Below are 26694 nucleotides of genomic sequence, written 5' to 3'. Positions count from 1 at the left end.
TAATAACACTGTTAAGTGCTGTGACTTAATATTCCCTATACATTGTTTGTTATTTCTTTAAAAAATGGCACTTAGAGCTGTTTATAAGGTCAGCAAAAATAAACAGTTGAAAAGAGCTACACATTTAAAAAGAAGCCATGCAGAAAGAAAAAAAATACCTTTAGTATCTTGTTCAGGTTCACTTTCTTCTGTTAATAAAAACAAGACAAAACAAACACACACAATAAACACGCAAACAAAACAACACATCATGAAAAGGGAAATCTTTGACCACAGAAACATCAATTGTGCAACAAGATTGATTAGAAGCTGCTTGTTTCTTATTTCAATAAGAAACAAATGCAATCAAGGGAAACTGCTGACCTTTTGAAAGTAAACTATTAAAAGACATAAGATTTCAAAATGATTACTTTTAGCCAGGCAGTATTATACAGAAAATAAACTACAGCACACCTAACAATGTAGCTCTTTCATGAATTTTTATTCTAATGTTGACAATTACCCTTTCTTTCAAGGCTACAGAGTGCCTACTATTCTCATACATTGTGTTTCCCCCTCTTAGCTCAGAGTCTCCTCTTACCAGGCCCTGCTGTGAAGTCAGTGGTGTTGGATCTGGGATCTCAGCTATCATTTCTATGGCAATAGACTCATGTTGTGGTAAACAGAGGATTAGGGGGTTTCTGCAGAATAGAACCTACCACCAACAGAGATCTGCAACTCTGCACCAACACAGAAGCTGCTTGGAGAGCAGAAAAGAGCAAATCATTACCTTCTGGGAATCTACTAAGGAAGTAAGGTCCACAGGATATTGTAAAATGTTTAGATTGGATAGAAAGAATTGAGAATTTATAAATGTTTAAAAATCCTAGAAGAGAGACAACAAAACCAAATTAATTGTTCCAAAATGTTTAATATAACCATGTTAGACATAGTCCCCACATGGAACTCTAGTTTTCTTTCCTGAAGTTTTATTTGTTCATGTCAATTTGAACCTTTCTTAGAGTTAGTAATAAGTCAACTGCAATATTTATTTGTAAGTAAAAAATGGTCATGCTATTGCTAACAACATTCAATGACAACAACATTCAATGCATAGTCCTTCACAGATTATGGATATTTTCATGCACATTTTTTACGTGATCTCGTTTAACTCTCGCCACATCTCTGTAATTGAACATAATTGATATTATCCAGCCTAAGTTTGTGAACCTGTACATGCAGTGGAAATGATCTGCCAGCAACCACATCATGGATGCCAAGGACCATGCATCCATCCAGATGAACTTAGCCAAGGCTGACAAGGTTATAGGCAGGTTTAATGGTCAATTTAAAACCTATACTGTCTGTAGGGCCATTCTCAGAATGGGTGAGTCAGATGACTCCATTCTCTGACTGGTCAAGACCAACAGCATCTCAAAGAACTTCTGATTGGAGAGAATTGTGAGTGTTGAATATTTGTCATAAATAAATAGTGAAACCCTTCACTTTCTCTCCCCAAAATTAGCCCATTTTCTGGACAAAGGATCTAAGTCTTAGAGATTTGCTGCAGGTGCAGAGCCAGAAATTCAACCCCCTTTATAGACATTGAGTCTTCCCAATGAGAAGGTCTTATATTTACACTTAACACCCAATCCCCTTACATTTAAGAGAATTTGTAATTCCTCATTGAGATTCTACTGTCTGAACTTTCCCTACCTCCATCAACTCAGTGGTACATTCTTGGTTTTTGTTTTTAAGCATCAAGTTCAAAAACTATTTAAAACTTCTAAATTGAATACATTTATTGTTAAAAGGAGATTTAGAGGTTGTCCATCAAATATACCTTCAAATGAAGAAATCTTTTTTTTTACAATATTCCTAACGGTGCCTGGTAAAGCACAGGTATTGGATAAATATTAGTTTCTTTCATATTTAAAACTGGTCATCTGGACATTAGGAAACTGCAGATTCCCTGTCTGTATCACAGACTTCAATCAGGAGAAATAAAAGAAGGTCCATGACTGGGCCTGATTAGACTTGAAAAATTGCATTTGAATGCCTTTGGGCTGGACACAACTTTCTAGAGCCCCAGGACAATGTGCTTGTTTCTAAGTTTGGGGAAAAAAAAAAAACAAAGCAAAACAAAAAAACAAACAAAAAAACCCCACACACTCTCTCCCCTTTTTCTTTTCCCTTTATCAGCCAAGTAACTTAGAGTGGTTGGGATGGCCATGGTGTTTTTACACGGATATTAAGTGTCTTTATTCTGCAACTGTGGTATCTCCAAAACTTTATTCCACTGAAGTTAAGAGTATCAATTTTTTTCCATCAGTAAATTTTGAGAATTATATTCACTTGTCATTTTCTTCTCTTAGAGTGTTCTTTGTCAGGGTTCAAGGGCAACTGCAGGTCAATTCTGAGTCTCCTTTCAGTTTTGCTCCATGACCTATACAGGACTATACTTGAACTCTACTTTGAGTATAGGCTCAATTTTAGACAATGTTAGTTTTCCTTTGACGTTTTTCACTTTGATGTTATTGCTGTTACTACTGTTCGTTTTGCCATATTTGTTTGGGATTGGAAGCAGTGTAGTACTATTCCATGATGTGTGTGTATATGTGTGTGTATGTATATATCTCACATTTTCTTTATCCACTGGTTGATTGATGGGCATTTGGGCTGGTTCTATATTTCTGCAATTGCAAATTGTGCTGCTATGAACATAGAAGTGTAAGTATCTTTTTTGTATAATCACTTCTTTTCCTCTGGGTAGATGCCTAGTAGTGGGATTGCTGGATAAAATGGTAGATCTACTTTAATTCTTTAAAGAATCTCTACACTGTTTTCCATAGTGGTTATACTAGTTTACATTCCCACCAACAATGTAAAAGTGTTCCCTTTTCACCACATCCATGCCAACACCTATTATTTTTTATTATAGCCATTCTTACAGGAGTAAGGTGATATAACATTGTGGTTTTGATTTGCATTTCCCTGATAATTAGTGATGTTGAGCATTTTCCATATGATGTTGAGCATTTAGCCCACTTTTTGATGGGAATTTTTTTTTTTTTTTTTGTCTTGCTGTTTGAGTTCTTTGTAGATTCCAGATATTAGTCCTTTGTCAGATCCATTATTTGCAAAATTTTCTCCCACTCTGGGGGTTGTCTGTTAACTCTGCTGATTATTTCTTTTGCTGTACAGAAGCTTGTCAGTTTAATTAAGTCCCATCTTTTTTTTTTTCTCTGAGATGGTGTCTCGCTCTGTCACCCAGGCTGGATTGTAGTCACACTATCTCGGATCACTGCAACCTGCACCTCTCAGGTTCAAGTGATTCTTCTGCCTCAGCCTCCAGAGTAGCTGGGAGTACAGGCACATACCACCACACCCAGTTAATTTTTGTATTATTGTAGAGATGGGGTTTCACCATGTTGGCCAGCCTGGTCTTGAAATCCTGTCCTTAAGTGATCTGCCAGCCTTGGTCTTCCAAAGTGCGGAGATTACAGGCATGACCCAATGCACCCGGCCAAGTCCCATCTATTTTTCTTTTTTTTTTTTTTTTTTTGCATTTGCTTTTAGTTCTTGGTCATGAAGTCTTTGCCTAAGCCAATGTCTAGAAGAGTTTTTCTGATGTTATCTTCTAGAATTTTTATGGTTCCAGGTCTTTGATTTAAGTCCTTGATCCATCTTGAATTGATTTTTTTAAAAGGTGAGAGAAGAGGATCCAGTTTCATTCTTCTACATGTGGCTTGCCAATTATCCCATCACCATTTATTGAATAGGATGTCCTTTCCCCAGTTTATACTTTTGTTTGCTTTGTCAAAGATCAGTTAGCTGTAAGTATTTGGCTTTATTTCTGGGTTCACTATTCAGTTCCACCAATCTCTGTGCCCATTTTTATACCAGTACCATGCTGTTTTGGTGTCTGTGGCATTGTAGTATAGTTTGAAGTTGGGTAAGGCAATGCCTCCAGATTTGTTCTTTTTGCTTAGTCTTGCTTTGGCCATGTGGACTCTTTTTAGGTTCCATATGAATTTTAGGATTGCTTTTTTAAAATTCTGTGAAGAGTAGTGGTGGTATTTCAATGGGAATTGCATTGAATGACCTAAAGCAATGACCATTGCTTTAGGCAGTATGGTCATTTTCACAATATTGATTCTACCCATCTATGAGCATGGGATGTGTTTCCATTTCTTTGTGCCATCTATGATTTCTTTCAGCAATGTTTTGTAGTTTTCCTTGTAGAGGTCTTTCACCTCCTTGGTTAGGTATATTCCTAAGTATTTTATTTTTGTAGCTTTTGTAAAAGTGGTTGAGTTCTTGATTTGATTCTCAGCTTGGTCACTGTTGGTGTATAGGAGAGCTGCTGTTTTGTATTCATTAATTTTGTATCCTGAAACTTTGCTGAATTCATCTACCAATTCTAGGAGCTTTTTGGATGAGTCTTTAGGGTTTTCTAGGTATAAGATTATATCATCAGCAAACAATGACATTCTGACTTCCTCTTTACTGATTTGGATGCCCTTTATTTCTTTCTCTGGCTAGGACTTACAGTGCTATGTTGAATAGAAGTGATAAAAGTGGGCATCCTTATCTTGTTCCAGTTCTCAGGGGTAATGCTTTCAACTTTTCCCCCTTCAGTATAATGTTGGCTGTGGGTTTGTCACAGATGGCTTTTATTGCCTTAAGGTGTGTCTTTTCTATGCTGATTTTGCTGAAGGTTTTAATCACAAAGGGATTCTGGATTTTGTCAAATGCTTTTTCTATGTCTACTGAGATGATCATGTGATTTTTGTTTTTGATTCTGTTTATGTGGTGTATCACATGTATTAAGTTACATATGTTAAACCATCCCTGCATCCCTGGTATGAAACCCACTTGATCATGGTAGATTATCTTTTTGATATGTTGTTGGATTCAGTTCACTAGTACTTTGTTGAGAATTTTTGCATCTATGTTCATCAGGTATATTGGTCTGTAGTTTTCTGTTTTGGTTATGTCCTTTCCTGGTTTGGTGTTAGGGTGATACTGGCTTCATAGAATAATTTAGGGAGGATTCCCTCTTTGTCTATCTTGTGAAATAGTGTCAATAGGATTGGTATCAATTCTTCTTTGAATGTCTGATAGAATTCAGCTATGAATCTGTCTGCTTCTGGACTTTTTTTCTTGACAGTTTTAAAATTACCATTTCAGTCTTGCTGCTTGTTATTGGTCTGCTCAGAGTTTCCACATCTTCCTGGTTTAATCTAAGAGGGTGGTATATTTCCAGGAGTTTATCTGTCTCCTCTAGGTTTTCTAGTTTATGCCCATAAAGGTGTTCATATTGGCCTTGAATAATCTTTTGTATTTCTGTGGTATCAGTTGTAATATCTTCCATTTAATTTCGAATAAAGCTTATTTGGATGTTCTCTCTTCTTTTCTTGGTTAATCTAGCTAATGATCTATCAATTTTATTTATCTTTTCAAAGAACCAGCTTTTTGTTTCATTTATCTTTTGTATTGTTTTCCATTTCAATTTCATTTAGTTCTACTCTCATCTTTTTTATTTCTTTTCCTCTTCTGCATTTGTGTTTAGATTGTTCTTGTTTCACCAACTGCATGGAGAATTGGAAGTGTGGCCTTGGATTGTATATATGTGCTTTTTCAGACTTTTGGATGTAGGCATTTAATGCTATGAATTTTCCTCTTAGCACCGCTTTTGCTGTATCCCAGAGGTTTTGATAGGCTGTGTCACTATTTGTTACTATTATCATTCAGTTCAAAGAATTTTTTAATTTCCATCTTGACTTCATTGTTGACCCAAAAATCATTCAGGAGCAGGTTATTTAGTTTCCATATATTTTCATGGTTTTGCGGGTTCCTTTTGGAGTTGATTTCCAGTTTTATTTCACTGTGGTCTGAGAGAATATTTGATATAATTTCTATTTTCTTAAATTCACTGAGACTTGTTTTGTGGCCTATCATATGGTCTGTCTTGGAGAATGTTCCATGTGCTGATGAATACAATGTATATTCTGCAGTTGTTGGGTAGGATGTTCTGTAAATATCTGTTAGGTACATTTGTTGTAGGGTACAGTTTAATTCCATTTTTTCTTTGTTGACTTTTTGTCTTGATGATCTGTCTAGTGCTGTCAATGTAGTATTAAAGTCCCCCACTATTATTGTGTTGCCATCTCTCTTATTTTTACGGTCTAGTAGTAATTGTTTTATAAATTTGGGCACTCCAGTGTTAAGGTGTATAAACAGTTAGGATTGTGATATTTTCCTGTTGAACTCGTGCTTTTATCATTGTATAATGTCCCTCTTTGTCTTTCTTAACTGCTATTGCTCTATAGTTTGTTCTGTCTGATACGAAAATAGCTTCTCCTGCTTGCTTTTGGTGTCTCTTTGTATGGAGTATGTTTTTCTATCCCTTTACCTTAAGTTTATGTTAGTCCTTATTTTAGGTGAGTCTCTTGAAGACAGTAGAAACTTGGTTGGTGAATTTTTATCCATTCTGCTATTCTGATCTTTTAAGTGGAGCACTTAGTCCATTTACATTCAACGTTAGTATTGAGATGAGAGGTACTATTCTATTCATTGTGCTATTTGTTGCCTGAATACCTTGTTGTTGTTGTTGTTTTCATTGTGTTATTGTTATATAGGTCCTGTGAGATGTATGCTTTAAAGAGGTTCTATTTTGGTGTATTTCCAGAATTTGTTTCAAGATTTAGATTTCATTTTAGATTGTAGTGCTGGTTTTGTAGTGGCTAATTCTCTCAGCATTTGTCTGGAAAAGACCGTATCTTTCCTTCATTTATGAAGCTTAGTTTCACTGGATACAAAATTATTGGCTGATAATTGTGTTTTAGGAGGCTAAAAATAGGACCCCAATTTCTTCTAGCTTGTAGGGTTTCTGCTGGGAAATCTGCTGTTACTCTGATAGGTTTTCCTTTTTAGGATACCTGATGCTTTTGCCTCACAGCTCTTAGTATTCTTTTCTTCATATTGACTCTAGGTAACCTGATAACTATGTGCCTAGGCAATGATCTTTTTGCAATGAATTTCCCAGGTGTTCTTTGAACTTCTTGTATTTGGATGTCTAGATCTCTAGCAAGGCCAAGGAAGTTTTCCTTGAATATTTCCTCAAATATGTTTTCCAGACTTTCAGATTTATCTTCTTTCTCTTCTTCCTTCCAACTATTCTTAGGTTTGGACTTTTAACATAGTCCCAAACTTCTTCGAGGCTTTGTCCATTTTTAAAAATTATTTTTTTCTTTGTCTTTGATGGATTTGGTTAATTCAAGCCTTGTCTTCAAGCTCTGAAGTTTTTTCTTCTGCTTGGTGATTCTGTTACTGAGACTTTCTGGTACATTTTGCATTGACACTATTGTAGTTTTAAAATGTGTCCACAAATTCTCCCTTGGAAAAGTAGAGTATAGTTCTTCTCCTCTCCTTGGAAGTAGGCTGGACTTAGACTCACTTCTAATAAATAGTATGTGGCAGAAGTGACTGTGTGTGGCTTTTGAAACTAGACCATGAAAAACATTACTAACTCCTCCCTGTTCTCTATTAGATCATCTACTCTGGGGGAAGCAAGGTGCCAGAGTGTGGGGACACTCAAGTAACCTGAGGAGAGACCCACATGGGGAAGAAGGGAGGCTTTGCACTGGCCAGCTTCAATTTATACCAACTTAAGAGTCAGCCACATTTGAATTAGATCCTCCAGCCCAGTCAAGCTTTCAGATGACTGCAGAAGTGGTCAACATCTTGACTGCAAACATAATCCACAGATCAGCCTGGGAGCACTCTGTATTTCCTGAGTTGTAGAAACTAGGAAGTGATTGTTGTTTATTATTTTAAACCATTGAGTTTCTGTGTAATTGGTTACAGAGAAATAGATAACTAATACAGATACTACGACAAATTGTAGTAAAAGTACTGATTATCAAAGGTAAAGAGAGAAATGTAAAAGTTAACAGATAGAAGAACTCTGTTACCTATCAAAGATTTATAGTTACAATGACAGAACACTTCTCATCAATTGATGCAAGAAGATATAGGACAATGCTGAGGGAAAATATCTGTCAACTTAGATTTCAATATTCCCCTGAATGATCAGAGTAAAACAGTGGCATTTTCAAACATACAAAGACAAAGATGTCTGCTCACAGATCTAATTGAATGAACTAATAAATAACATATTTCAGAAATAAGAAATTGGAAACAGAAGAAAAAAGGCACATGAAAAATGAATGATGAACACAGCAATTGGTGGCATACATTGATAGAATGATTTAACTATGGACCATAAAATAATTCAATGTTTTAAGATAAATAAAATTTTGGATAATGCCAAGGAAAATGGCAGAGGATGAGGGAAGATGCCATTAGAAGAGACTTTAAAGAATGATAAGATGCTTGCCTTAGTTAAGGAGACTGGAGAAGATACTATATGATCTTAAACTTTGTTAGAATTATAGCATCATATATGTATATTAAAATGTAAAAGTAATCACTGAAATATAACATTGTGATCCATAATTTCAAAATCAGCAAGGTGGTTGTGGGGTGGGGTAAAGTGGAGAATTAAAAAACATATAACAATCCACCAGAAAACAGGAATTAAAAAAAGAAGCAGAGGAAAGAAACAGCATAATACATGATAGAAATCAGTCTAAAGAATAATAGAAATAAATTTTCAGAATAAATACAAAGACCTACACTTATCTACTAAAAATAAAGTCTTTTGAATTGGATTACAAAAGTATTTAGCTATATTCTGCTTACAAGATGGGAAGGAGGTTGGAAGAAAGGGATAGAAGAATACCAAACAAAGAGCATAGGAAAACACAAAACAAAAGAAAAATGTGGTAATGATATTAATATCAAACAATTCAGAATTATGACAAAAGGCATTATAAAAAAAGGGATGAAGAGGAACATCATCCAAAGGCTAAAAATACAATCTACAGAGGAGGAATTACAACAATAATTAATGTATATGCACTTAACAATATAATTTCAAAACATAAAGGCTAAACTGATAGAATTAAGAGAAGATATAAGAAAAGCTGCTAAGGCAAAGCTAAAGTTCTCCAAATTAAAGCCTATTGAGAGTTTTTTTGTGAATGTCCCCTGTGGAGAAGACCAATTTTAAATGACAAGGGCAGCATTCAAAAGGAAGGTCATTTTTTTCAAACATCAAGAAAGGACAAATATGACAGTTGCCTATGATTCTAAATGCATTGTAGTATTCTGGTACAGTATTAATTTATTTAAATAGAAAATTAAAATATAATGTTTATAAATGCTACAGAGTATTTCTCAAAATAGAAAATTATAAATGCTTCTCAGTTCAAGTTATCCTTGCCTCTAAATTTACTTCTCAAAAAATTTTCTGAGCTTTCCATTACTTTGTGAGAATTTATTTGGTGACAGCATTAATGTTTAAGATGACTTGTGAAAATTTTAGAAAGTAAGAAGTGTGTATCAAGAAGAAGTGTAAAAATTATTCCAATTATATAAAGTACTCTGTCTTTTGCCATTTAAAAAAACAGACTCTTTTCTGAAGATCATTTTATTAGGTTAGTGCAAAAAAAAAGTAATTGCAGTTTTTCCCATTATTTCTTTTGTACCAACCTAATATTTTCTTTTTTCTTTTTTTGTTTCCAACTTTTATTTTAAGTTCAGGGGTACATGTGCAGGATGTGCAGATTTGTTACATAGGTAAACGTGTGCCATGGTGGTTGGCTGCACAGATCAGCCCATCACTTAGGTAATAAGCCTAGTCTCCATTAGCTCCTCTTCCTGAAGCTCTCCAGCTCTCCTTCCTCCCACTTCCAGCCTCTGACAGGCCCCAGTGTGTGTTTTTCCCCCCATGTGTCCATGTGTTCCCATCGTTCAACTCCCACTTATAAGTGAGAACATGTGGTGTTTGGTTTTCTGTTCCAGTGTTAGTTTGCTGAGGATAATGGCTTCCAGCTCCATCTATGTCCCTTCAAAGGGCATAATCTTGTTCCTTTTTATGGCTGCATAGTATTCCATGGTGTATATGTACCACATTTTCTTTATCCAGTCTATCATTGATGGGCTTTTATGTTGGTTCCATGTCTTTGCTATTGTGAATAGTGCTGCAATTTAGTGAAATAGCACTATGAAAATAAAATAATATTTGTTCCTAGATTATTTTATTTTCATAGTGTCATTTCATTACATTGTTTATCATTTTCCTTATAGTCAATATGTTGAGAAAATCTCTGACCATTTGGTAAATAAGAACACCATTGCAGGGCTTTTTGTCAAAGGACAAACTCAGAGGTTGGGAAGTCAAAATCTTAGTAGTAGGATACTTTCCTTACTCGCATGTACAATACCCTAACAGTAATGCAGGTGGTAGACTTGGATCCTCCCTTCACTCTCACTAGCTGTTTTTTCTGAGTTGTTGTTCAACTTCTCTGAACTTCAGGTTTTTTATCCAGAAAACGTAGTTATTAACTTCCAACTCATAGAAATGTGGAGAAGATTAAATGACATGATTTATATAAAGCAATTAATTAATATAGCAGCTAACTCATAACTGGGAAGTACTAGAGGTAAATTTTGAAGCCAAGTCTTCTAGTTCTTTTTCTTTCTCCAGAGCTTCTTAGATCTCTAGGATATCTTTCTGAGTCATGAAAGCTGTTCCTTTAACTGACTTCAAAGGGAGAAGGCTTTATTTTATTTTGTAACGTCAATCTGCTTTAGCTGGCTGCATCCTAAATATTGATCATGTTAAGTACTCTTTTCCAGGTGTTAAAAAGCATATCCTAACTCCTTTCATAAATTGAATTATTTGAGAGAGAGAAATCACTCTGTAGAGAGAGAAATTTATTATTTAGACCCTGTTATTAAAACATAGATGCTAATCTATGAAGATTATTTGAATCTGTTCTTAAATAGATTATTTGTCTCGTCTAGCAGCATATTTTAAGAATAACTGAGTTGGAGATGCCTGTTAGAAGGCAACGACTACAAAGAACAAAATGGGTCAAATTGTTTTTATGTTTGACTTAAAAAACACGTGGCCCAGGGGTGGTTGAAAAGTAATCCTATTGAGGCTCTGTGATACTTTGTTTCTGAACAGATACTTCTTTTCTCCCCTTATCATTAAAAGAAAACCTAGCAATAATGACAAACCTAAATAAATACCTGGTTTCTCTTTCCTGACTCTTGGTAGCTAAAGCAAAGAAACCCGATCCTGGTATACTGCCACTGTTTACATTTCTGTCTGCTTTGAAGCAGGGCAATGCCTGAAGAGGTTTACCCACTGTGGCTCCGTCTCTGAAGGAGTCGGAAGGCAAGCTCCTTTAGAAAACATACACATCATCCTCCAGTACAATGACTCTCTTCTCCAGGACAAAATAAGGGCTGCCTGCCTCAATGATATTATTCCCTCCCATGGCTTGGGTTGGGAACATTTCTGTGGCCTTTGAGATGGCAACATTTTTCTCACTTGTAAATATGGATGGTGAATGATGAGTATGAGCAAGAAACATTTACCATGTAGATCAGACGAGAGCTACACAAAGTTTCCTTGTTTTTGTTTCAGTCTTAGACGTATATAGAGCAACTGCACTTTTGTTAAACTGGTTCTGAAAATATATTAGAAGTTTAATCATCAGCCAATAAAATATGCGACTTCATTCCTGATTCACTTTTTTCTTCTTAAAGGAAGTTCATTTTCTGTTTTTGATGGGAGGAGATGCTAAACTGCTTAATCACCATGACAAAGAAGTATTTCTTAGTTTACCTTTTTGAAACGTTTTTATTTTGAAATACTTTTAGATTTACAAAGAGTTGCAAAGACAGTATAGAAGGTTTCCATGTACTGCTCACCCAACTTCCCCTAATGCTAGCATCCTATATAGCCATGGTACGTTTATCAACATCTTAGTTTACTTTTAAATAACTTTTTTGATCTAAGCTCAGCAAGATGCCTGCAGTCTGACACACGTTAAATGAGCTGAGGTCTATTAAGAACAAGATTTTTGTTTTAGTTAACCGGAAATTTTAGTTGGAAAAATAAATAGAAGTCGTAAACTTAATCTTAAATCATACCACAGTATCCTGGTTGCCTAAAGTGGCTTGGGTTGGGAACATTTCTGTGGCCTTTAAGATGGAATTCTGGATGCCAGATAAGGCCACATGCTTCCAAACCATAGGTTCCCACATTGTCAGGATGTTAGGTATCTACCCATTTGAAAATTTTGTCTAAGAGAAGGCTAGGCACAGTGGCTCACACCTGTAATCCCAGCACTTTGGAAGACTGAGGCAGGTGGATCACTTGAGTTCAGGAGCTTGAGAGCAGCTTGGCCAACATGGTGAAGCCCCATCTCCACTAAAATACAAGAATTAGCCAGGCATGGTGGTACATGCCTGTAATCCCAGCTACTTAGGAGGCTGAAGCATGAGAATCGCTTGAACTTGGGAGGCAGAGGTTGTAGTGAGCAGAGATTGTGCCACCGCACTTCAGCCTGGACGACAGAGAGAGACTCTCTCTTGAAAAAGAAAAAAGAAAAAAATGCAAGAGGAGATACCAAAGAAGATGATCTCCATGTTAGCCTGTAAGTCAAATCACGGTTTATTCTGTTTTTATAGCACCACTAATACATTCTGTCCCAAACTCTCTAATCCTTCTTTTACTCCCTGGTTATGAGTCAGTGTCGGGTTGTGCTTACATGGTAAATCTGAATTTTTTCCTCTGTTTTCTTTTTCCTCCCTCAGTGTGATATGATCCTCACCAAGAGCTCCTCACTCTTCATCAGTCAAAGCCCTGTTGGCCCTCACCTCTCTGAAGCTTTCCCTGACCTTTCCCTATCTCCTCTGTCCTGTGTACATAACCCTACACAAAATTCTATCATTGTAAATATATTGCACTTTACCTGTTTGCATATCCATCTTCCTCACTGGATTTGAACACTTTTCAAGAAATAAACTACGCCTTATTTTTTCTCTGTATCCTTAAGAGTTACCTCATTGCATAGAACATAGTAGGCCTTCCACAGATGGGTGAATTTGAAGCTATTCTAATATTTATATCTTACTATTTGCAGATAAGCTTTCTCTTTGAATTGTTTAGATTCATCTGGAATAAAGACCTTCTAAGTAGAAAACCTGAAGTCAATGTTTTTCAAAATGTGGTTCATGGGTCACTGCATTAACGATCATTTGAGGTGTTGTTAAAAAGCACTAACATAAACCTATCAAATATGAATAACTGGGGAATGCATCCTGAAGCTGTCATTTAGTAAGATCTCCAGATGCATTAAGAAAATGTGGCACATATACACCATGGAATACTATGCAGCCATAAAAAAGGATGAGTTTGCGTCCTTTGTAGGGACATGGATGCAGCTGGAAACCATCATTCCTAGCAAACTATCACAAGAAGAGAAAACCAAACACTGCATGTTCTCACTCATAGGTGGGAACTGAACAATGAGGAAACTTGGACTCGGGAAGGGGAACATCACACATTGGGGCCTATCATGGGGAGGGGGGAGGGGGGAGGAATTGCATTGGGGAGTTATACATGATATAAATGATGACCTGATGGGTGCTGACGAGTTGATGGGTGCAGCACACCAACATGGCACAAGTATACATATGTAACAAACCTGCACGTTATGCACATGTACCCTAGAACTTAAAGTATAATAAAAAAAGAAAAAAGAAAAAAAAAAGAAATGAAAGTGAAAAAAAAAAAAAAAAAATCTCCAGATGCTTCTGATGTGCACTGGCATTTGAGAACCACTTGGAGAAGTTCCATGAATCCATCAACTTAGTTATTTCGTTCTCTTTCCACAGAGGTTTTAAGGAGGGTATAATTGATATGGCCATAAATTAAATGAATAACAATATATTAGGATTAGGGAGAAAACCTCTGGATGGTTTGGTGTAACAGATACTATGACTAAGCTTCAAATTGGATTCTAAGATACATGCCAGGCAGAGCAAAAAATAAAGTAAAAGAAAATGAGTACACAGTACTTCCTATAGGAAGGGATAAAATGTCAGTTTCTCAGGGGAGACCCTTCTCCCCCACCCAGGCACTAATTTTTTTTTCAGTATAAGCATGAGTTAAAGGTTTTATTTAACTCATTCACAAGGAAACCAATGAAGTGTTGCAACGAGATGAAAGGAGAATCCCGAGGACACATTTATAGATCGGGAATATTAAAATGACCGTGCAAACAGAGCCAAATTGGGTTTTTTGGTTGTTTTTCCACTGGACAGAATTCATTTGCGTGTCTATGGACAAGAATGATTTAGCATTGCTGCCAGTTATGTACAATTTATAAAGCTGTAAAACAGCTCCCACGGAATTGGAATAAGACAACACAGGTGTGCTCTAGAATGACAACACACAGTTTTCCATTTAAGCACAAATTTTTCCTTATAGTCTCACCACTTTTGATTAAAAAGAACCTCAAAGATTCTTGGTGACAAACTGAGTATGGCCTTATTAGATTTAGCCTGGTTCTTTACACAGGTGCATTAAGAATGTTAACCATATTGGCCTTCTTAAAGTTTGTTCCACTGGAGGTCTCTATAAGAAATCTCAGCTTGGTCTTCTACAAGTTTCTAGGAATTTGCTGTGCTGAGGCTAAGGATGTAAGTCCAAGGAAATCTCTCCATAAAATTTCATCTGCAGTATCTATACATTTTGGCCTCATTCCTTTCTCCTTGAAATTTTCAAAACATCTCAAGGATCTTGGCCTGCCAGGAAAGTGACCTCCCTTACCACATGCAAGGATGGACCTTGTATAAATCCAGGTCAGTTTTCCTCAGAGACCTTTGCCAGCACTGGCTCCATCAAGTCAACCTTAGTTCCCAAAAAGGGACTGATCAGGCACAGGCTATGGCTTCCCCAGGCTGGCAGGAAGCTCCTCTGCAGCCATTGTTCACAGAGTTGCAGCCAGGCACTACATTTTTAAAGTGATTTCTCACTTGGGATTTACTTGGGAGCAGTGAGTGCTAGAATGGATCAATATTTTCAACAAGATTTTTGGCAAATATCTATTTCTGTAGTGAATAAAATATGATATAAGCTCAGGATACACACTAAGGCCACCTTCTCTTTTATGTTGTTGTATTATTATTTTTTTAAACAGGTTGACTCCAAATAGCCTCTCTCCTGTTAGCCATTAAAAGCATCTTTTTACACAGCTTCTTAGATAAGCTTCCCTTCATCACTTGTCACGGTGAAGCCACACCAAAGTTATAATCTCTAACAAGCAACAAGAATGCCGGTACAAAGCATTGCTGATTGAAAGTAGATTTATGTTCTTTGGAGACCAGATGAGCAGTTGTTAATGTTGACATTCTATTTATGAAATTTGAGAAGCTTGACTAGCAGTATTCTCTGGATAGATGTCATCCAGCTTTATAACAATGTAAACAACAGACAACAATACCAACAATAGCAAATACTTATCAAAGAACTACTGCATAGACACTGTGAATATGCTCTCTGAGTCCATTTTAAGAACCCCATGTTCTAGATAATATTAGCCCCCATTTCACAAATGAGGAAATAGACTTGCAGTGGTCAAGTAAATTATCCTACCTCACATAACTGGTAAGCAGCGCAGTCAGGATTAACACCCAGGTCTGTCTGATACTAAAGCATGTGAACTCTGCAGAGTATTATCTACACAACACAAATATTAAAAAGAGGAAAGAATCGGAATAGGTAGTGGAACATGTCCTGGACTAGGAATAAGACACTCAAGTTCCTTTGCCAACCTGGGCAAAGTCACAATTTGTTTGGTCTCAAGTGTCTTTATCTATAAAATAAAAGATGTTTCTGGTCTCAAATTTATTTTTTAAAAATATTTTTAAATAAATATTTTTTGTAGAGAGGGGAATCTCACTGTGTTTCCCAGGCTGGCCTTGAACTCCTGGCTTCAAGCAATCCTCCTGCCTCAGCCTCCCAAAGGGTTGGCATTCAGGTGTGAGCCACTGCCCCTAGTCTCAAATTTCTTTATCTACAAACTAAGGAATTGAACTATATGACTTTGGGGTCTCCTTGCAGATTTAAAGTTGGTTATTATTCTTTTGCTAGAACCAAAATTAATACAAATAAACTATTTAAAATAAAAATCTAGTTTTTGCCATTGGACTTTATTGTTTCCACCTCAGAGATAAAGATGACACATTGAAAAGGTAGCTATAATTGTCTGTACCAGTGTTTAAATCACTGCTTCTGTTGCACAGAAGTTATATTAGCTCTAGAACTAACATTGATAATTTCTATTTGGGTGTTTACTCTGTGTCAGTCACTCTTGTAAGAGCTATAAATATATTATCTACTTCTACATTCTTCAATTTATGATGTAGATGGTATTATTAAACTAATTTTACCGGTGGGGAAACTGAAGCACAAAGAGACAAGTAATCTACCAGAAGTCACACATGTGACAGGTAGTAGAACCAGGATTTGGACTCAAGAAGTTTACCTGAGACTCTAGAGCCCATGCAGTTTTCTTTAGAGCCTACCACCCATGTTATTAACCACTATATTAAATCCTCTCCAAAAATAATGCCTTGTATAGTTTGTTATTCATGGAAATAAACATAGTAATTACAATGTCAGAGTCATATATTTGATATCTGAAGGAAATAACTGAATGTAAAATTATTTGAACTCCATATTGCCATAGAATTCTAATAGCTTTCCATGATATCTTTGCATGAATCAAAATAGTCACATTTTAAAATTAAGCCCAGTGGAGGCATGGCCTTCTCTGTCTCATGTTGCACCTGGAACATTGCTCCGTGCATCTTTGTTGAATGAACTAATGCACTAAAGAGAAAGAAATTTTCCCTTACTGTGTATGTATGCTTAAACTTACACATCTCATTTTAATATCTGAAAAATTACATTAAAAACTCACTCCAATTAGAGTATGCATATTTCAGGTCACAATAACTTTTCATTTCAAATAATATAATGTCAACATTATACTAAAAAATTTAATTATTTTGAAGTACATTTTCTTCAACACTATAATTTAAGAGGGCTTAACTATCTGTTGACTTGAAGCATTATGTGTTATCTATTCAGTGCTACCATTATTATACAAGTGACTTTTTCTTAGAGAAATGTAGTGACAACTGTTCAACTAAAGGACCGCTTAACCATTCTTATAGAACTTTTTTGAGGAAACCATACCATAATATACCATAATATCCCCTAAAGTCAAAATCAATGGGTCAAGCTCCTCTTTTAGAACATGCATCCTCTTAAATCATGCAGATTTAATTTTCCCCATGATAGCCTCCAGGGATATCAGAGGTTTGTGATTTTTTCTTTTGTTTGGTTTTTAAATGCACAATGTATTCATGACAGCAAATCAAACCTGTTAGTGGCATCAAACAAGTAGGATTGATGCCGGGAACAGGACCACTGCAAATTTTATTAAAACTGCAATCACTGAGAGCACAGCACACGGTGGGGTTTTAAATACCTCTCTCTGTGGCATTTGTGATATTAAGAGCTGCAGCATAAACAAAGGAAAAAGCAAATCAAATGTGGTATAAACATTACATGATTGCTTCCACTTTTGTAGATGCAACAAGTAAATTTGATCTCTAGGAAAGAAGACAGTCAGAAGTCTAAAATTTTGAAGAACATGCTGATCTTTTATAGTTATATCTATTGACTTCTGCTTCTGTGACATGATTGATAGATAGATAGATAGATAGATAGATAGATAGATAGATAGATAGATAGATAGAGATTATTACTTATTTTCGTCTTTTGGAATTCTACTTGTGTTACCCATTTCATATGTCTGCAAAAATATCTTCAGATAAAAGTTTCTGAATAGATTTTGTTGGCCTTAAGGGTACATAGTGCAGCCTTCCAGACTGCAAAGAAACTGGGCTGGCAGCACTCAAGTGTCCTGACAAGTGATGGAGATTCATGCACTGAAGACACTTAAATTCTCCATATGACTTGCATTACCTTGTCACTCCCCAAAATGTCTCTCCGTGTTTTGACAGGAGGCTGCTTTTCAAAGTCCTGAGGAATTATATAAGGACGTGTTTAAACATTAGGGAACCCTACAAAGACCCTGTATCTAGAAGGACTCTATTCTTTTTGTTCTGTCTCTAGACCCTCCCTGGCTCTTATTTGCAGTTTTGTATTTGTGCCAAGACACCTCTTCCCACCAGCAATTGCTGACTGACAGCCCTCTCTTGATTCCAGCTTCTGCCCAATGTTTTCCTTAATGGCTTAAAGCTTCAAGGGTAAACAAGATAATAATAGAAAATGCAATCAACAAGAGCTTGATACACTCCAGCATCCATCTATTTTAATTTGGGTCTCAAGTACTCTACATTCAGCCAGTTTCTATACACAAAGCAGTATTCATCTGAATGTGATAGTCACAGAATGTAGTAAGAGCCACATTCAGCCTCAAATAAATAAGTGCATTTAAAAAAAATCATAGTTAAGGCAAAGAATGTGAGGGGAAAAAAGAAAATTAGATATTTGTAAATTATAAATGAGTCTTTTGCAATAATTAAAAAACTTATAACAAAGACACCCCCCAGCTATAAAAAACAATTATGTTATCACCTTAAAAGATTTGATTTCTATGGTCTGGTATTTTATTTTATTTATTTTACTTTACTTTACTTTACTTTACTTTACTTTACTTTACTTTACTTTACTTTACTTTACTTTACTTCACTTTACTTTACTTTATTGTAGAGATGAGTTTTTGCCATGTCACCCAGGCTTGTCTCGAACTCCTGAATTCAAGTGATTCACCCACCTTGGCCTTCCAATGTATTGGGATTATAGGCATGAGGCCCTGCACTGGTCAGAGGAGCTAATATTCTCTCTCTCTCTCTCTCTCTCTCTCTCTCTCTCTCTCTCTCTCTCTCTCTCTCTCTCTTTCTTTTTTTCTTTCTTTGAGACAGGGTCTCACTCTGTCGCCCAGGCTGGAGTTCAGTAGTTCCATCTCAGCTCAATGCAACTTCCGCCTCCTAGGCTCAAGCAGTTCTCCTGCCTCAGCCTCCTGAGTAGCTGGGATTACAGGTGTCCACCACCATGACTGGCTAATTTTTGTATTTTAAGTAGAGCCATGGCTTCACCATGTTGCCCAGGCTGGTCTTCAATTCCTGGCCTGGAGTGATCCACCTGCCTCGACCTCCTGGGATTACAGGTGTGAGCCACTATGGTTGGCCCTCTGGTCTAACATTTTAAAGGAAGCATATGCCACTGGTCAAAACAGGGAAGTAAAATCAGAATTTCAAAAGTTGTCCCAAGCAATCACGATAGCAAACCCTCATTGAAAATTCCAGCCCTGCCATTCAAATCAGCATGTTCCAGTGCTATATCCCTCTGCCCCTGAGTATCTGTCTTCCTGGCCTTTAGAGGTACTCAGGAGAAAATAATTTCAGATATATAAAAAAATATAGATCACTCTTTGACTACACACCATACCTAAAGCAGAATGTGAAGTGGATTAGAAAAGCAGACAAAACTGTCTCTTAAAAAAGAATTTCCTCTATATGGCCCTGAAAAGCCACTTAGTCTCTATTTCAACCTAATAAAATGAATAGGCAGCAAATAAAAGGTTTTGAGGGGAAAAGGCTAGCTGGAATCATCCCACTGAAAATAATGCTTTCATTTCTGTGAGGAACTAATGAAATTATTTCAAGCAGAAGGAAAATTTCTAGTTAAAAATTAAGCTTTATGAGCCAAGATGGTTGATTTATTTTTGTTTTATCACTGTATATTCATTCTCATATTTGGGGACAGCTAAGGAATGATCTTAGCTGGAGGGCAGAAGCCACAAACTGGGTGTGAATGCCTTTAGCACCTATAAGACAAATTTCAATTTCAGAGATATTAAAATATGCAACAAAGAAACTAAAATTGTCATTATAAGGGATTAATGACTGACATGCAACCCAGATATGCCAAAATATAAAAAAATGAACATCTTAGAATGTATGAAATATGATATGTAGATTTCTCTGGTGACATCAGACAATAAGATGTTCCCTGGTCACATCCTGCCATGAATCCTCTCCTAGAGCCCTTTGGCACACAGGGGCCTGAGACAGGGCTTAACCTTCCTAGAAGAGCCTCCACAGCTGTAAGATTGAAAACTTTTTCTACATTCCAGATGACTGTGGCATCTGGGAAACAACAGAGGCTTCCCTGTCAATATTAAATCAGTATACCTAAATAGTTATTACCTAGTGGTGCTTCCCTTTCCTGTAGGAACTTACCTTTGTTTTACTTTTCCCTTTATGCTGTAAGTCAGTAACACCCAACAAAGTGTGGAAAATGTTCACTGAGAAATCAGAATCCTAACAAAACTTTTGTGCTGGATCCTCCAAACCATTCCAGACTATAAAATCATAAATTTCAGGTTTCCACTTATACATAGAAAAGAAGAGTCAGATGGGTGGAGACTTCATAAGCGGCTGCTGTTCTCTGACCCCCTTCACTTCCTCTATCTAGGTAGCTCTGCCAACTTCCTCTTGTAGGTCTCAAGCTTAGCAGCTTTAAGGATTGATTCCTTCCCAAAGGAAATGGTATGTTCCACATCCTGTTCATCAGGACCTCTGTTGCAGGAAGTCAGGGAACCCAAACGGAGGGACCAGCTGGTACCGCGGCAATAGAACATACATTGTGAAGATTTCATGGACATTTATCAGTTCCCAAAATTAATACTTTTATAATTTCTTACGCCTGTCTTGCTTTAATCTCTTAATCCCATCATGTTCATAAGCTGAGGATGTATGTCACTTCAGGACCCTTTGATGATTGCATTAACTGTACAAATTGATTGTAAAATACATGTGTTTGAACAATATGAAATCAGTGCACCCTGAAAAAGGACAGAATAACAGCAATTTTCAGGGAACAAGGAAAGATAACTATACGGTCTGACGGCCTGCGGGGTCGGGCAGAATAGAGACATATTTTTCTGCTCACAGAAAACCTATAGACAGATGTGTAAGTAGGAGAAATATCGCTGAATTCTTTTCCCAGCAAGGAATAGCCCTGGGGAAGGAATGCATTCCTGGGGGTAGGTCTATAGACGGCTGCTCTGGGAGTGTCTGTCTCATGCGGTTGAGATAAGGACTGAAATACGCCCTGATCTCCTGCAGTACCCTCAGGCTTACTAGGATTGGAAAATTCCAGCCTGGTACATTCTAGTCAGACCAGTTGTCTGCTCTCAAACCCTGTTTCCTGTTAAGATGTTTATCAAAACAATGTGTGCACAGTGGGACATAGATGCTCATCAGTAATTCTAATTTTGCCTTGCCTTGTGATCTTTATTGTCCTTGAAGCATGTGATCCTTGTGACCTACTCTCTGTTTGTACACCCCCTCCCCTTTTAAAATCCCTAATAAAAACTTGCTGGTTTTGTGGCTCAGGGTCGCCATCACGGTCCTACAAATATGTGATGATACCCCCAGAGGCCCAGCTGTAAAATTTCTCTCTTTGTACTTTCTTTTTATTTCTCAGACTGGCTGACATTTAGGGAAAATAGAAAAGAACATACGTTGAAATATTGGAGGCTGGTTCCCCTGATAGACCTTCAGCTTCAAAATTCTTCAGCCAATATCCAAGTGTTGTGAAACCCTAATCAACATAGGAATCAATTGCCTTTGACAAAATTTTCCCATCTCTGAGTTTGTCCTGGAGCTCAATGGAGCAACAGAACTGCAAAAATGTCAAACTAATGAACAGAAAGGTTCATGTTACTTTATCAAAATAGTATAATATTTGGAAGAAGTGTTTTTTTTCCAAAGCATAAATGCATGTATTAATCTTCCTAATTATAAAGATCTCTTTATAAAGTTGCAAAAAGTATAGACCTACATAGAGTATAAAATAGAAGTTACACCCATATAATTTTCTTTCTTTTTTTTCTCACACTGTTGCTGGGGCTGGAGTACAGTGGCACAATCTCTGCTCACTGCAACCTCTGCCTCCCAGGTTCAAGCGATTTTCCTGCCTTAGCTTCCCAAGTAGCTGAAATTACAGGTGCCCACCACCACACCCAGCTAATTTTTTGTATTTTCAGTAGAGATGGGGTTTCACCATGTTGGCCAGGCTGGTCTCGAGCTCCTAATCTCGTGATTCACCTACCTCGACCTCCCAAAGTGATGGGATTACAGGTGTGAGCCACTGCACCCGGCACCCCTGTATAATTTTCTATGCAAAGATGATGACTTAAGAGTTTGATATACATGTACTCTAATATATAATAATAAGATATACTGTTCTTTAACTTCCTTTTTCACTTATGAACATATTATATTGGTAATGAATTAATATTCCAAAGCATTTAGAACAGTATCTTGCACATGGTAAGCACTATACAAGTACTTATTAAATACATGAAATAAATAATAAAACAGCAAATAATTATGTAGTATACACTATGTGTCTATATTAACTATTTAATAATCAAGCATCCTAAGAGGTAGGTTCTGCTTTTATCTCTATTTTAGAGAAGAGAAAGCTGAGGCTCAGAGGCAGAAAGCAGGTCCAAGTCAGATATATGGTAATTTTATAAGTTAATATATATAAATCCATCTCGTTCTTTTTAATGGCTGATGGAATTTCATCACATATTTAGTTAGTCCCCTATTGATGCAAATTTAAGTTCTTTACAACTTTTTACTAAGGAGCTTTGTGACAAATAATCTTGAACATATACTTGTGCAAATATCCCTTTAGATAAATTTTCAGAAGTTAAATTGCTGAGACAAATCTATACACATTTTAAAGTTTGATTTTTATGTTTTATAAACCTCCATGGGGCTTTACCAAATTGTAAGGATAGAGGAAAGTGATAGTTTCCCCACACTCTATTGTTATCCTAGTTGTTGTCCCTTATAAGTAATCTGTCTTCAATATTTTAAGATAATCTCTTTGTCTTTGATGTTTCATTATGATTTGACCGGGTGTGAAATGCTTATTTCTCTGCTCTTCATTTTTACTGATTGGGACTTGGCATGCTTCATGTACTTGAAGATTTAAGTCTTTCATCAATGCTGAAAAGTTCTTAGTCATCATGTTTTTGAGCACTGCCTCTCATATTTTCTGTGTTTTCTCTTTCTGTAATATATCTTTTATCATTTCTTAAATTCAATTTCATCTTTTCCATCCTTTCAAACTCTTTCTGTATTGAATTCTAAATTCTGAAGAGCTGATTTCTAATGGGCGAATTATCTCTTTATGCCTATCTAATATACTATTACTCATCCATTGAATTTTATTTTTAATTGTATTTTGCATTTGTTAAAATTATATTTATTTTTCAAAACTGCCTGTCTTCCTATTTATTATTTATTATTATTATTATTTTAGACAAAGTCTCACTCTGTTGCCCAGGCTGGAGTGTAGTGGCGCAATCTTGGCTCACTGCAACCTCTGCCTCCCAGGTTTAAGAGATCCTTTTGTCTCAGCCTCCCGAGTAGCTGGGTCTACAGGTGTGCACCACCACGCCTGGCTAATTTTTGTATTTTTAGTAGAGATGGGGTTTCACAATGTTGGCCAGGCTGGTCTTGGACTTCTGACCTCAAGTAATCTGCTTGCCTTAGCCTCCCAAAGTTCTGGGATTACAGACATGAGCCACTGTGCCTGGCCCTAATGTATTTTTAGCTTTTCTTATTCCTCCTTTTGTATTTTTAATTGCTTTAAGCATACTTATTTTATAGTTTCTATGATGTCGTTTGGTTAACTGAATTTTCTTTGTATATTACGTTGGATAACACTCACTCAAGGTACATTGTTTTCTGTAGGTGTGACAATTTTGCATTGTGAACTCATCCTCAGTATAGGTGTATCCATGAAAAGCCTATGTAACCTGGGTAAAGTGCTTCTTCTTTGAACTTTTTTTCTTGTTAAATTTTTGGCCTGGAACCAATGTTTTGTGTGTATGTGGGTTTTTTGGCCTGGAACCAATGTTTTGTGTGTATGTGGGTTTTTTGGCCTGGAACCAATGTTTTGTGTGTATGTGGGTTTTTGGCCTGGAACCAATGTTTTGTGTGTATGTAGGTTTTGTTGTTGTTGTTTTGCTTTTTTGTTTTTTTGAGACAGGGTCTCACTCTGTTGCCCAGGCTGAAGTACAGTGACATGATCTTGGCTTACTGCAGCCTCCACCTCCCGGGCTCAAGCCATCCTCCCACTTCAGGCTCCCAAGTAGCTGAGGTTACAGGCATGTGCCACCACACCTGGCTAATTTTTGTATTTTTTGTAGAGACAGAGTTTTGCCATGTCACCCAGGTTGGTCTCCAGTGCTCAATCCATCAGCTTCCCAGAGTGCTATGATTACAGGGGTGAGCCACTGTGCCCAGCCTGAAACCAGGTTGTATGTTCATTTTTCCAGCTGAGAATTCCCAGACAGTGCTGACGGTATTAAGTCAATATCAAGCCTATGAAAGCTATAGTCCTAGGTGTTGAATATTCACTCCTAAGAAGACCTGGTTTTTTCTCCCTCACGACTAAAGACAGACAAGCCATTTTGTTGTGTTTTTGTGCCTGTAGATGGAATTTCTAGCCCATCTTTCTACTTTTGTGGTTCTCAGCTTTATACAAGGGTCTGAATGCTAACCTCCATTTCACATGGGCCACGACCCTGTCTCCTGCCCGTTTAAGGGTTTTCAAACTAATCCCTTTTAATGGTCTTCAAACCAATCTCCTAGTTTATAGAGATGAGCACCTGTCCTATTACCTTTCGAACAACAAGAAACCAGCCCATTGAGTTTACAGTTCTTGCAGTTCCCGTGCATTTTGAGCTTCCAGAGATTTACATTTTATTCTTACGAGTTATACGACTAGCCCAGCATTTCTGGGTGTTTGTAGTAGGAAGATTTTCATATTATCTTGTCTGTCATATTGCTGGAGCTATAGTGTTTAATCCTAGGCTCAAATCTGAGGATATTTCATATTTGGATATTAAATCATAGGTGTGGCTGGGCATGGTAGCTCGTGCCTGTAATCCCAACATTTTGGGAGACCGAGACTGGAGGATTACTTGAGGAGTTTGAGACCAACCTGGGCAACATAGCAAGACCGTCTATAAAATAAAATAAAATACCTGGGCACAGTGGTGCACACTTGTAGCCCCAGCTAACCAAGAAGCTGAGGTGGGAGAATAACTTAAGCCTAGGAATTTGAGGCTACGGTAAGCTATGATTGTGCCGTTGCACTCCAACCTGAGCAACAGAGTGAGACTTTGTCTCAAAACAAAGAAAGAAAGAAGGAAGGAAGGAAGGAAGGAAGGAAGGAAGGAAGGAAGGAAGGAAGGAAGGAAGGGTGGGAGGGAGGAAAAAAGAAAAGAAAGAAAAGAGAAATTATAGGTGTATTTTGTATCTAAAGATTCCATGATTCATTGCTTCAATCTCTCTTTTGCAATAGTCTTAAATCCTTTGCCCTATTTTCCTTCCTGACAAAACTCCAACACTTATGTCTTGCCTTTGAATTTAGCTTTCTGCTATTTTCTGAACTTACAGCTGTATAGCAGAGCAACACTGGAGGAAAAACCCTGCAACCATGCAGATTGATGCCACTCCATATTCATGGTCCTGCTCTCTACTAAAACTTTAATGCTGCCCTATCATCCTGGTTTACTTTGTGAGTCATCTCTCCCATCCCACAGCTATTTTAGAACTCACCTCATCCCCACCCCCTTCCCTGACCCTTTAACAAAAGTGTTTTCAAAAGATAACCCTAACTTCTCCTTCCTAGAGGAAATAGAGACCATAAGAACAGAATTTTCTCAAATTCCATCCACCAAACTTATGAACTAATTTATACTGAAAACAACCTCCTTCTCCTTTCTTCCTAATACGAGGACATGCTGTCTTCCTGTCTAAGGAGAGTGACCATATAATTTATCGTGGAAGCTTAGATACTTCTGAAAGTAAAAGAGAGACTCTGTTAATAATGATTCCAGGACAACAGGTGTAAACCAGAACTGTCTTGGGAAAACTGGAACATGTGGTCACCCTCTGTATACAGTTTATCATTCTACTTGGCCCCCAAATACAACTCTTGTGCATTTTCCAGCACCACATTCCCTTGAATATTTTCTTGTGTATGTTCGAATTTTCCTTCTCTCTGAGCTCAGTCTCATTAATATTTTAACATTTAATTTTTTTTACATTTCATTTTTTTCCAAAGAGAAATCTTGCAATGCAACATGATCTACACACCAAACATAGCTCCAGCTACTGCTCCCTTTTTTGGCTCCTCCCCTTTGAAAAATTTATCGAAAAATTTGTCAATACCTCCTGTCTCTTTTTTTCAGCTCCCAACCTCTTCATTTGCAGAATTCTGGCTTTTCCCCTCATTTTCATCTAGACACTTCTCTTGACAATGTCACCTAGGAGTATCTCATTTTTTAATAGAACAGACAGTATTCAGCCTTACTCAAATTCTTAGACACAGCTATCTGTGCAGCCTTGTGTAAGTTAGCTATCCTCTCTATTCCTGTTTCCTAAAATGGCAGAATATAGGGCCCTTGTTACAGACTTTTAGTGAGGATTAAACAAGATACTCCACATAAAACATTTAGCCTCAATGGAACCTTTTAAAATGTTAGCCTTCCCATTGGACATCCTTTCAAAAAGACATCCATGCTACACCATGCTTGAGTTAGATATTTCCATCAATAATTCTGTATGTCACTGTTTGAACATTTT

The 26694-nt window shown here is 36.9% G+C and overlaps 1 protein-coding gene across 3 annotated transcripts in view; it reads right to left on the bottom strand.

Moving 5' to 3' along the window:
- The window catches only part of MUSK (muscle associated receptor tyrosine kinase), a 133655-nt gene that overhangs the window by 72710 nt on the left and 34251 nt on the right, over positions 1–26694 (bottom strand). Inside the window, exon 6 of one of the 3 annotated variants that reach the window (XM_010365567.2) lies at positions 159–188. The exons of the other annotated variants lie outside the window; for them this stretch is intronic. Coding sequence (XP_010363869.1) covers positions 159–188 — 30 coding nt within the window. The remainder of the gene's footprint in view (positions 1–158; positions 189–26694) is intronic. 3 annotated transcript variants of the gene reach the window in all.

This window comes from Rhinopithecus roxellana, chromosome 16, assembly GCF_007565055.1.
Source record: "Rhinopithecus roxellana isolate Shanxi Qingling chromosome 16, ASM756505v1, whole genome shotgun sequence".
In the NCBI taxonomy this organism is placed as follows: domain Eukaryota; kingdom Metazoa; phylum Chordata; class Mammalia; order Primates; family Cercopithecidae; genus Rhinopithecus; species Rhinopithecus roxellana.
This window is presented reverse-complemented; position numbering and strand designations above follow the sequence as displayed.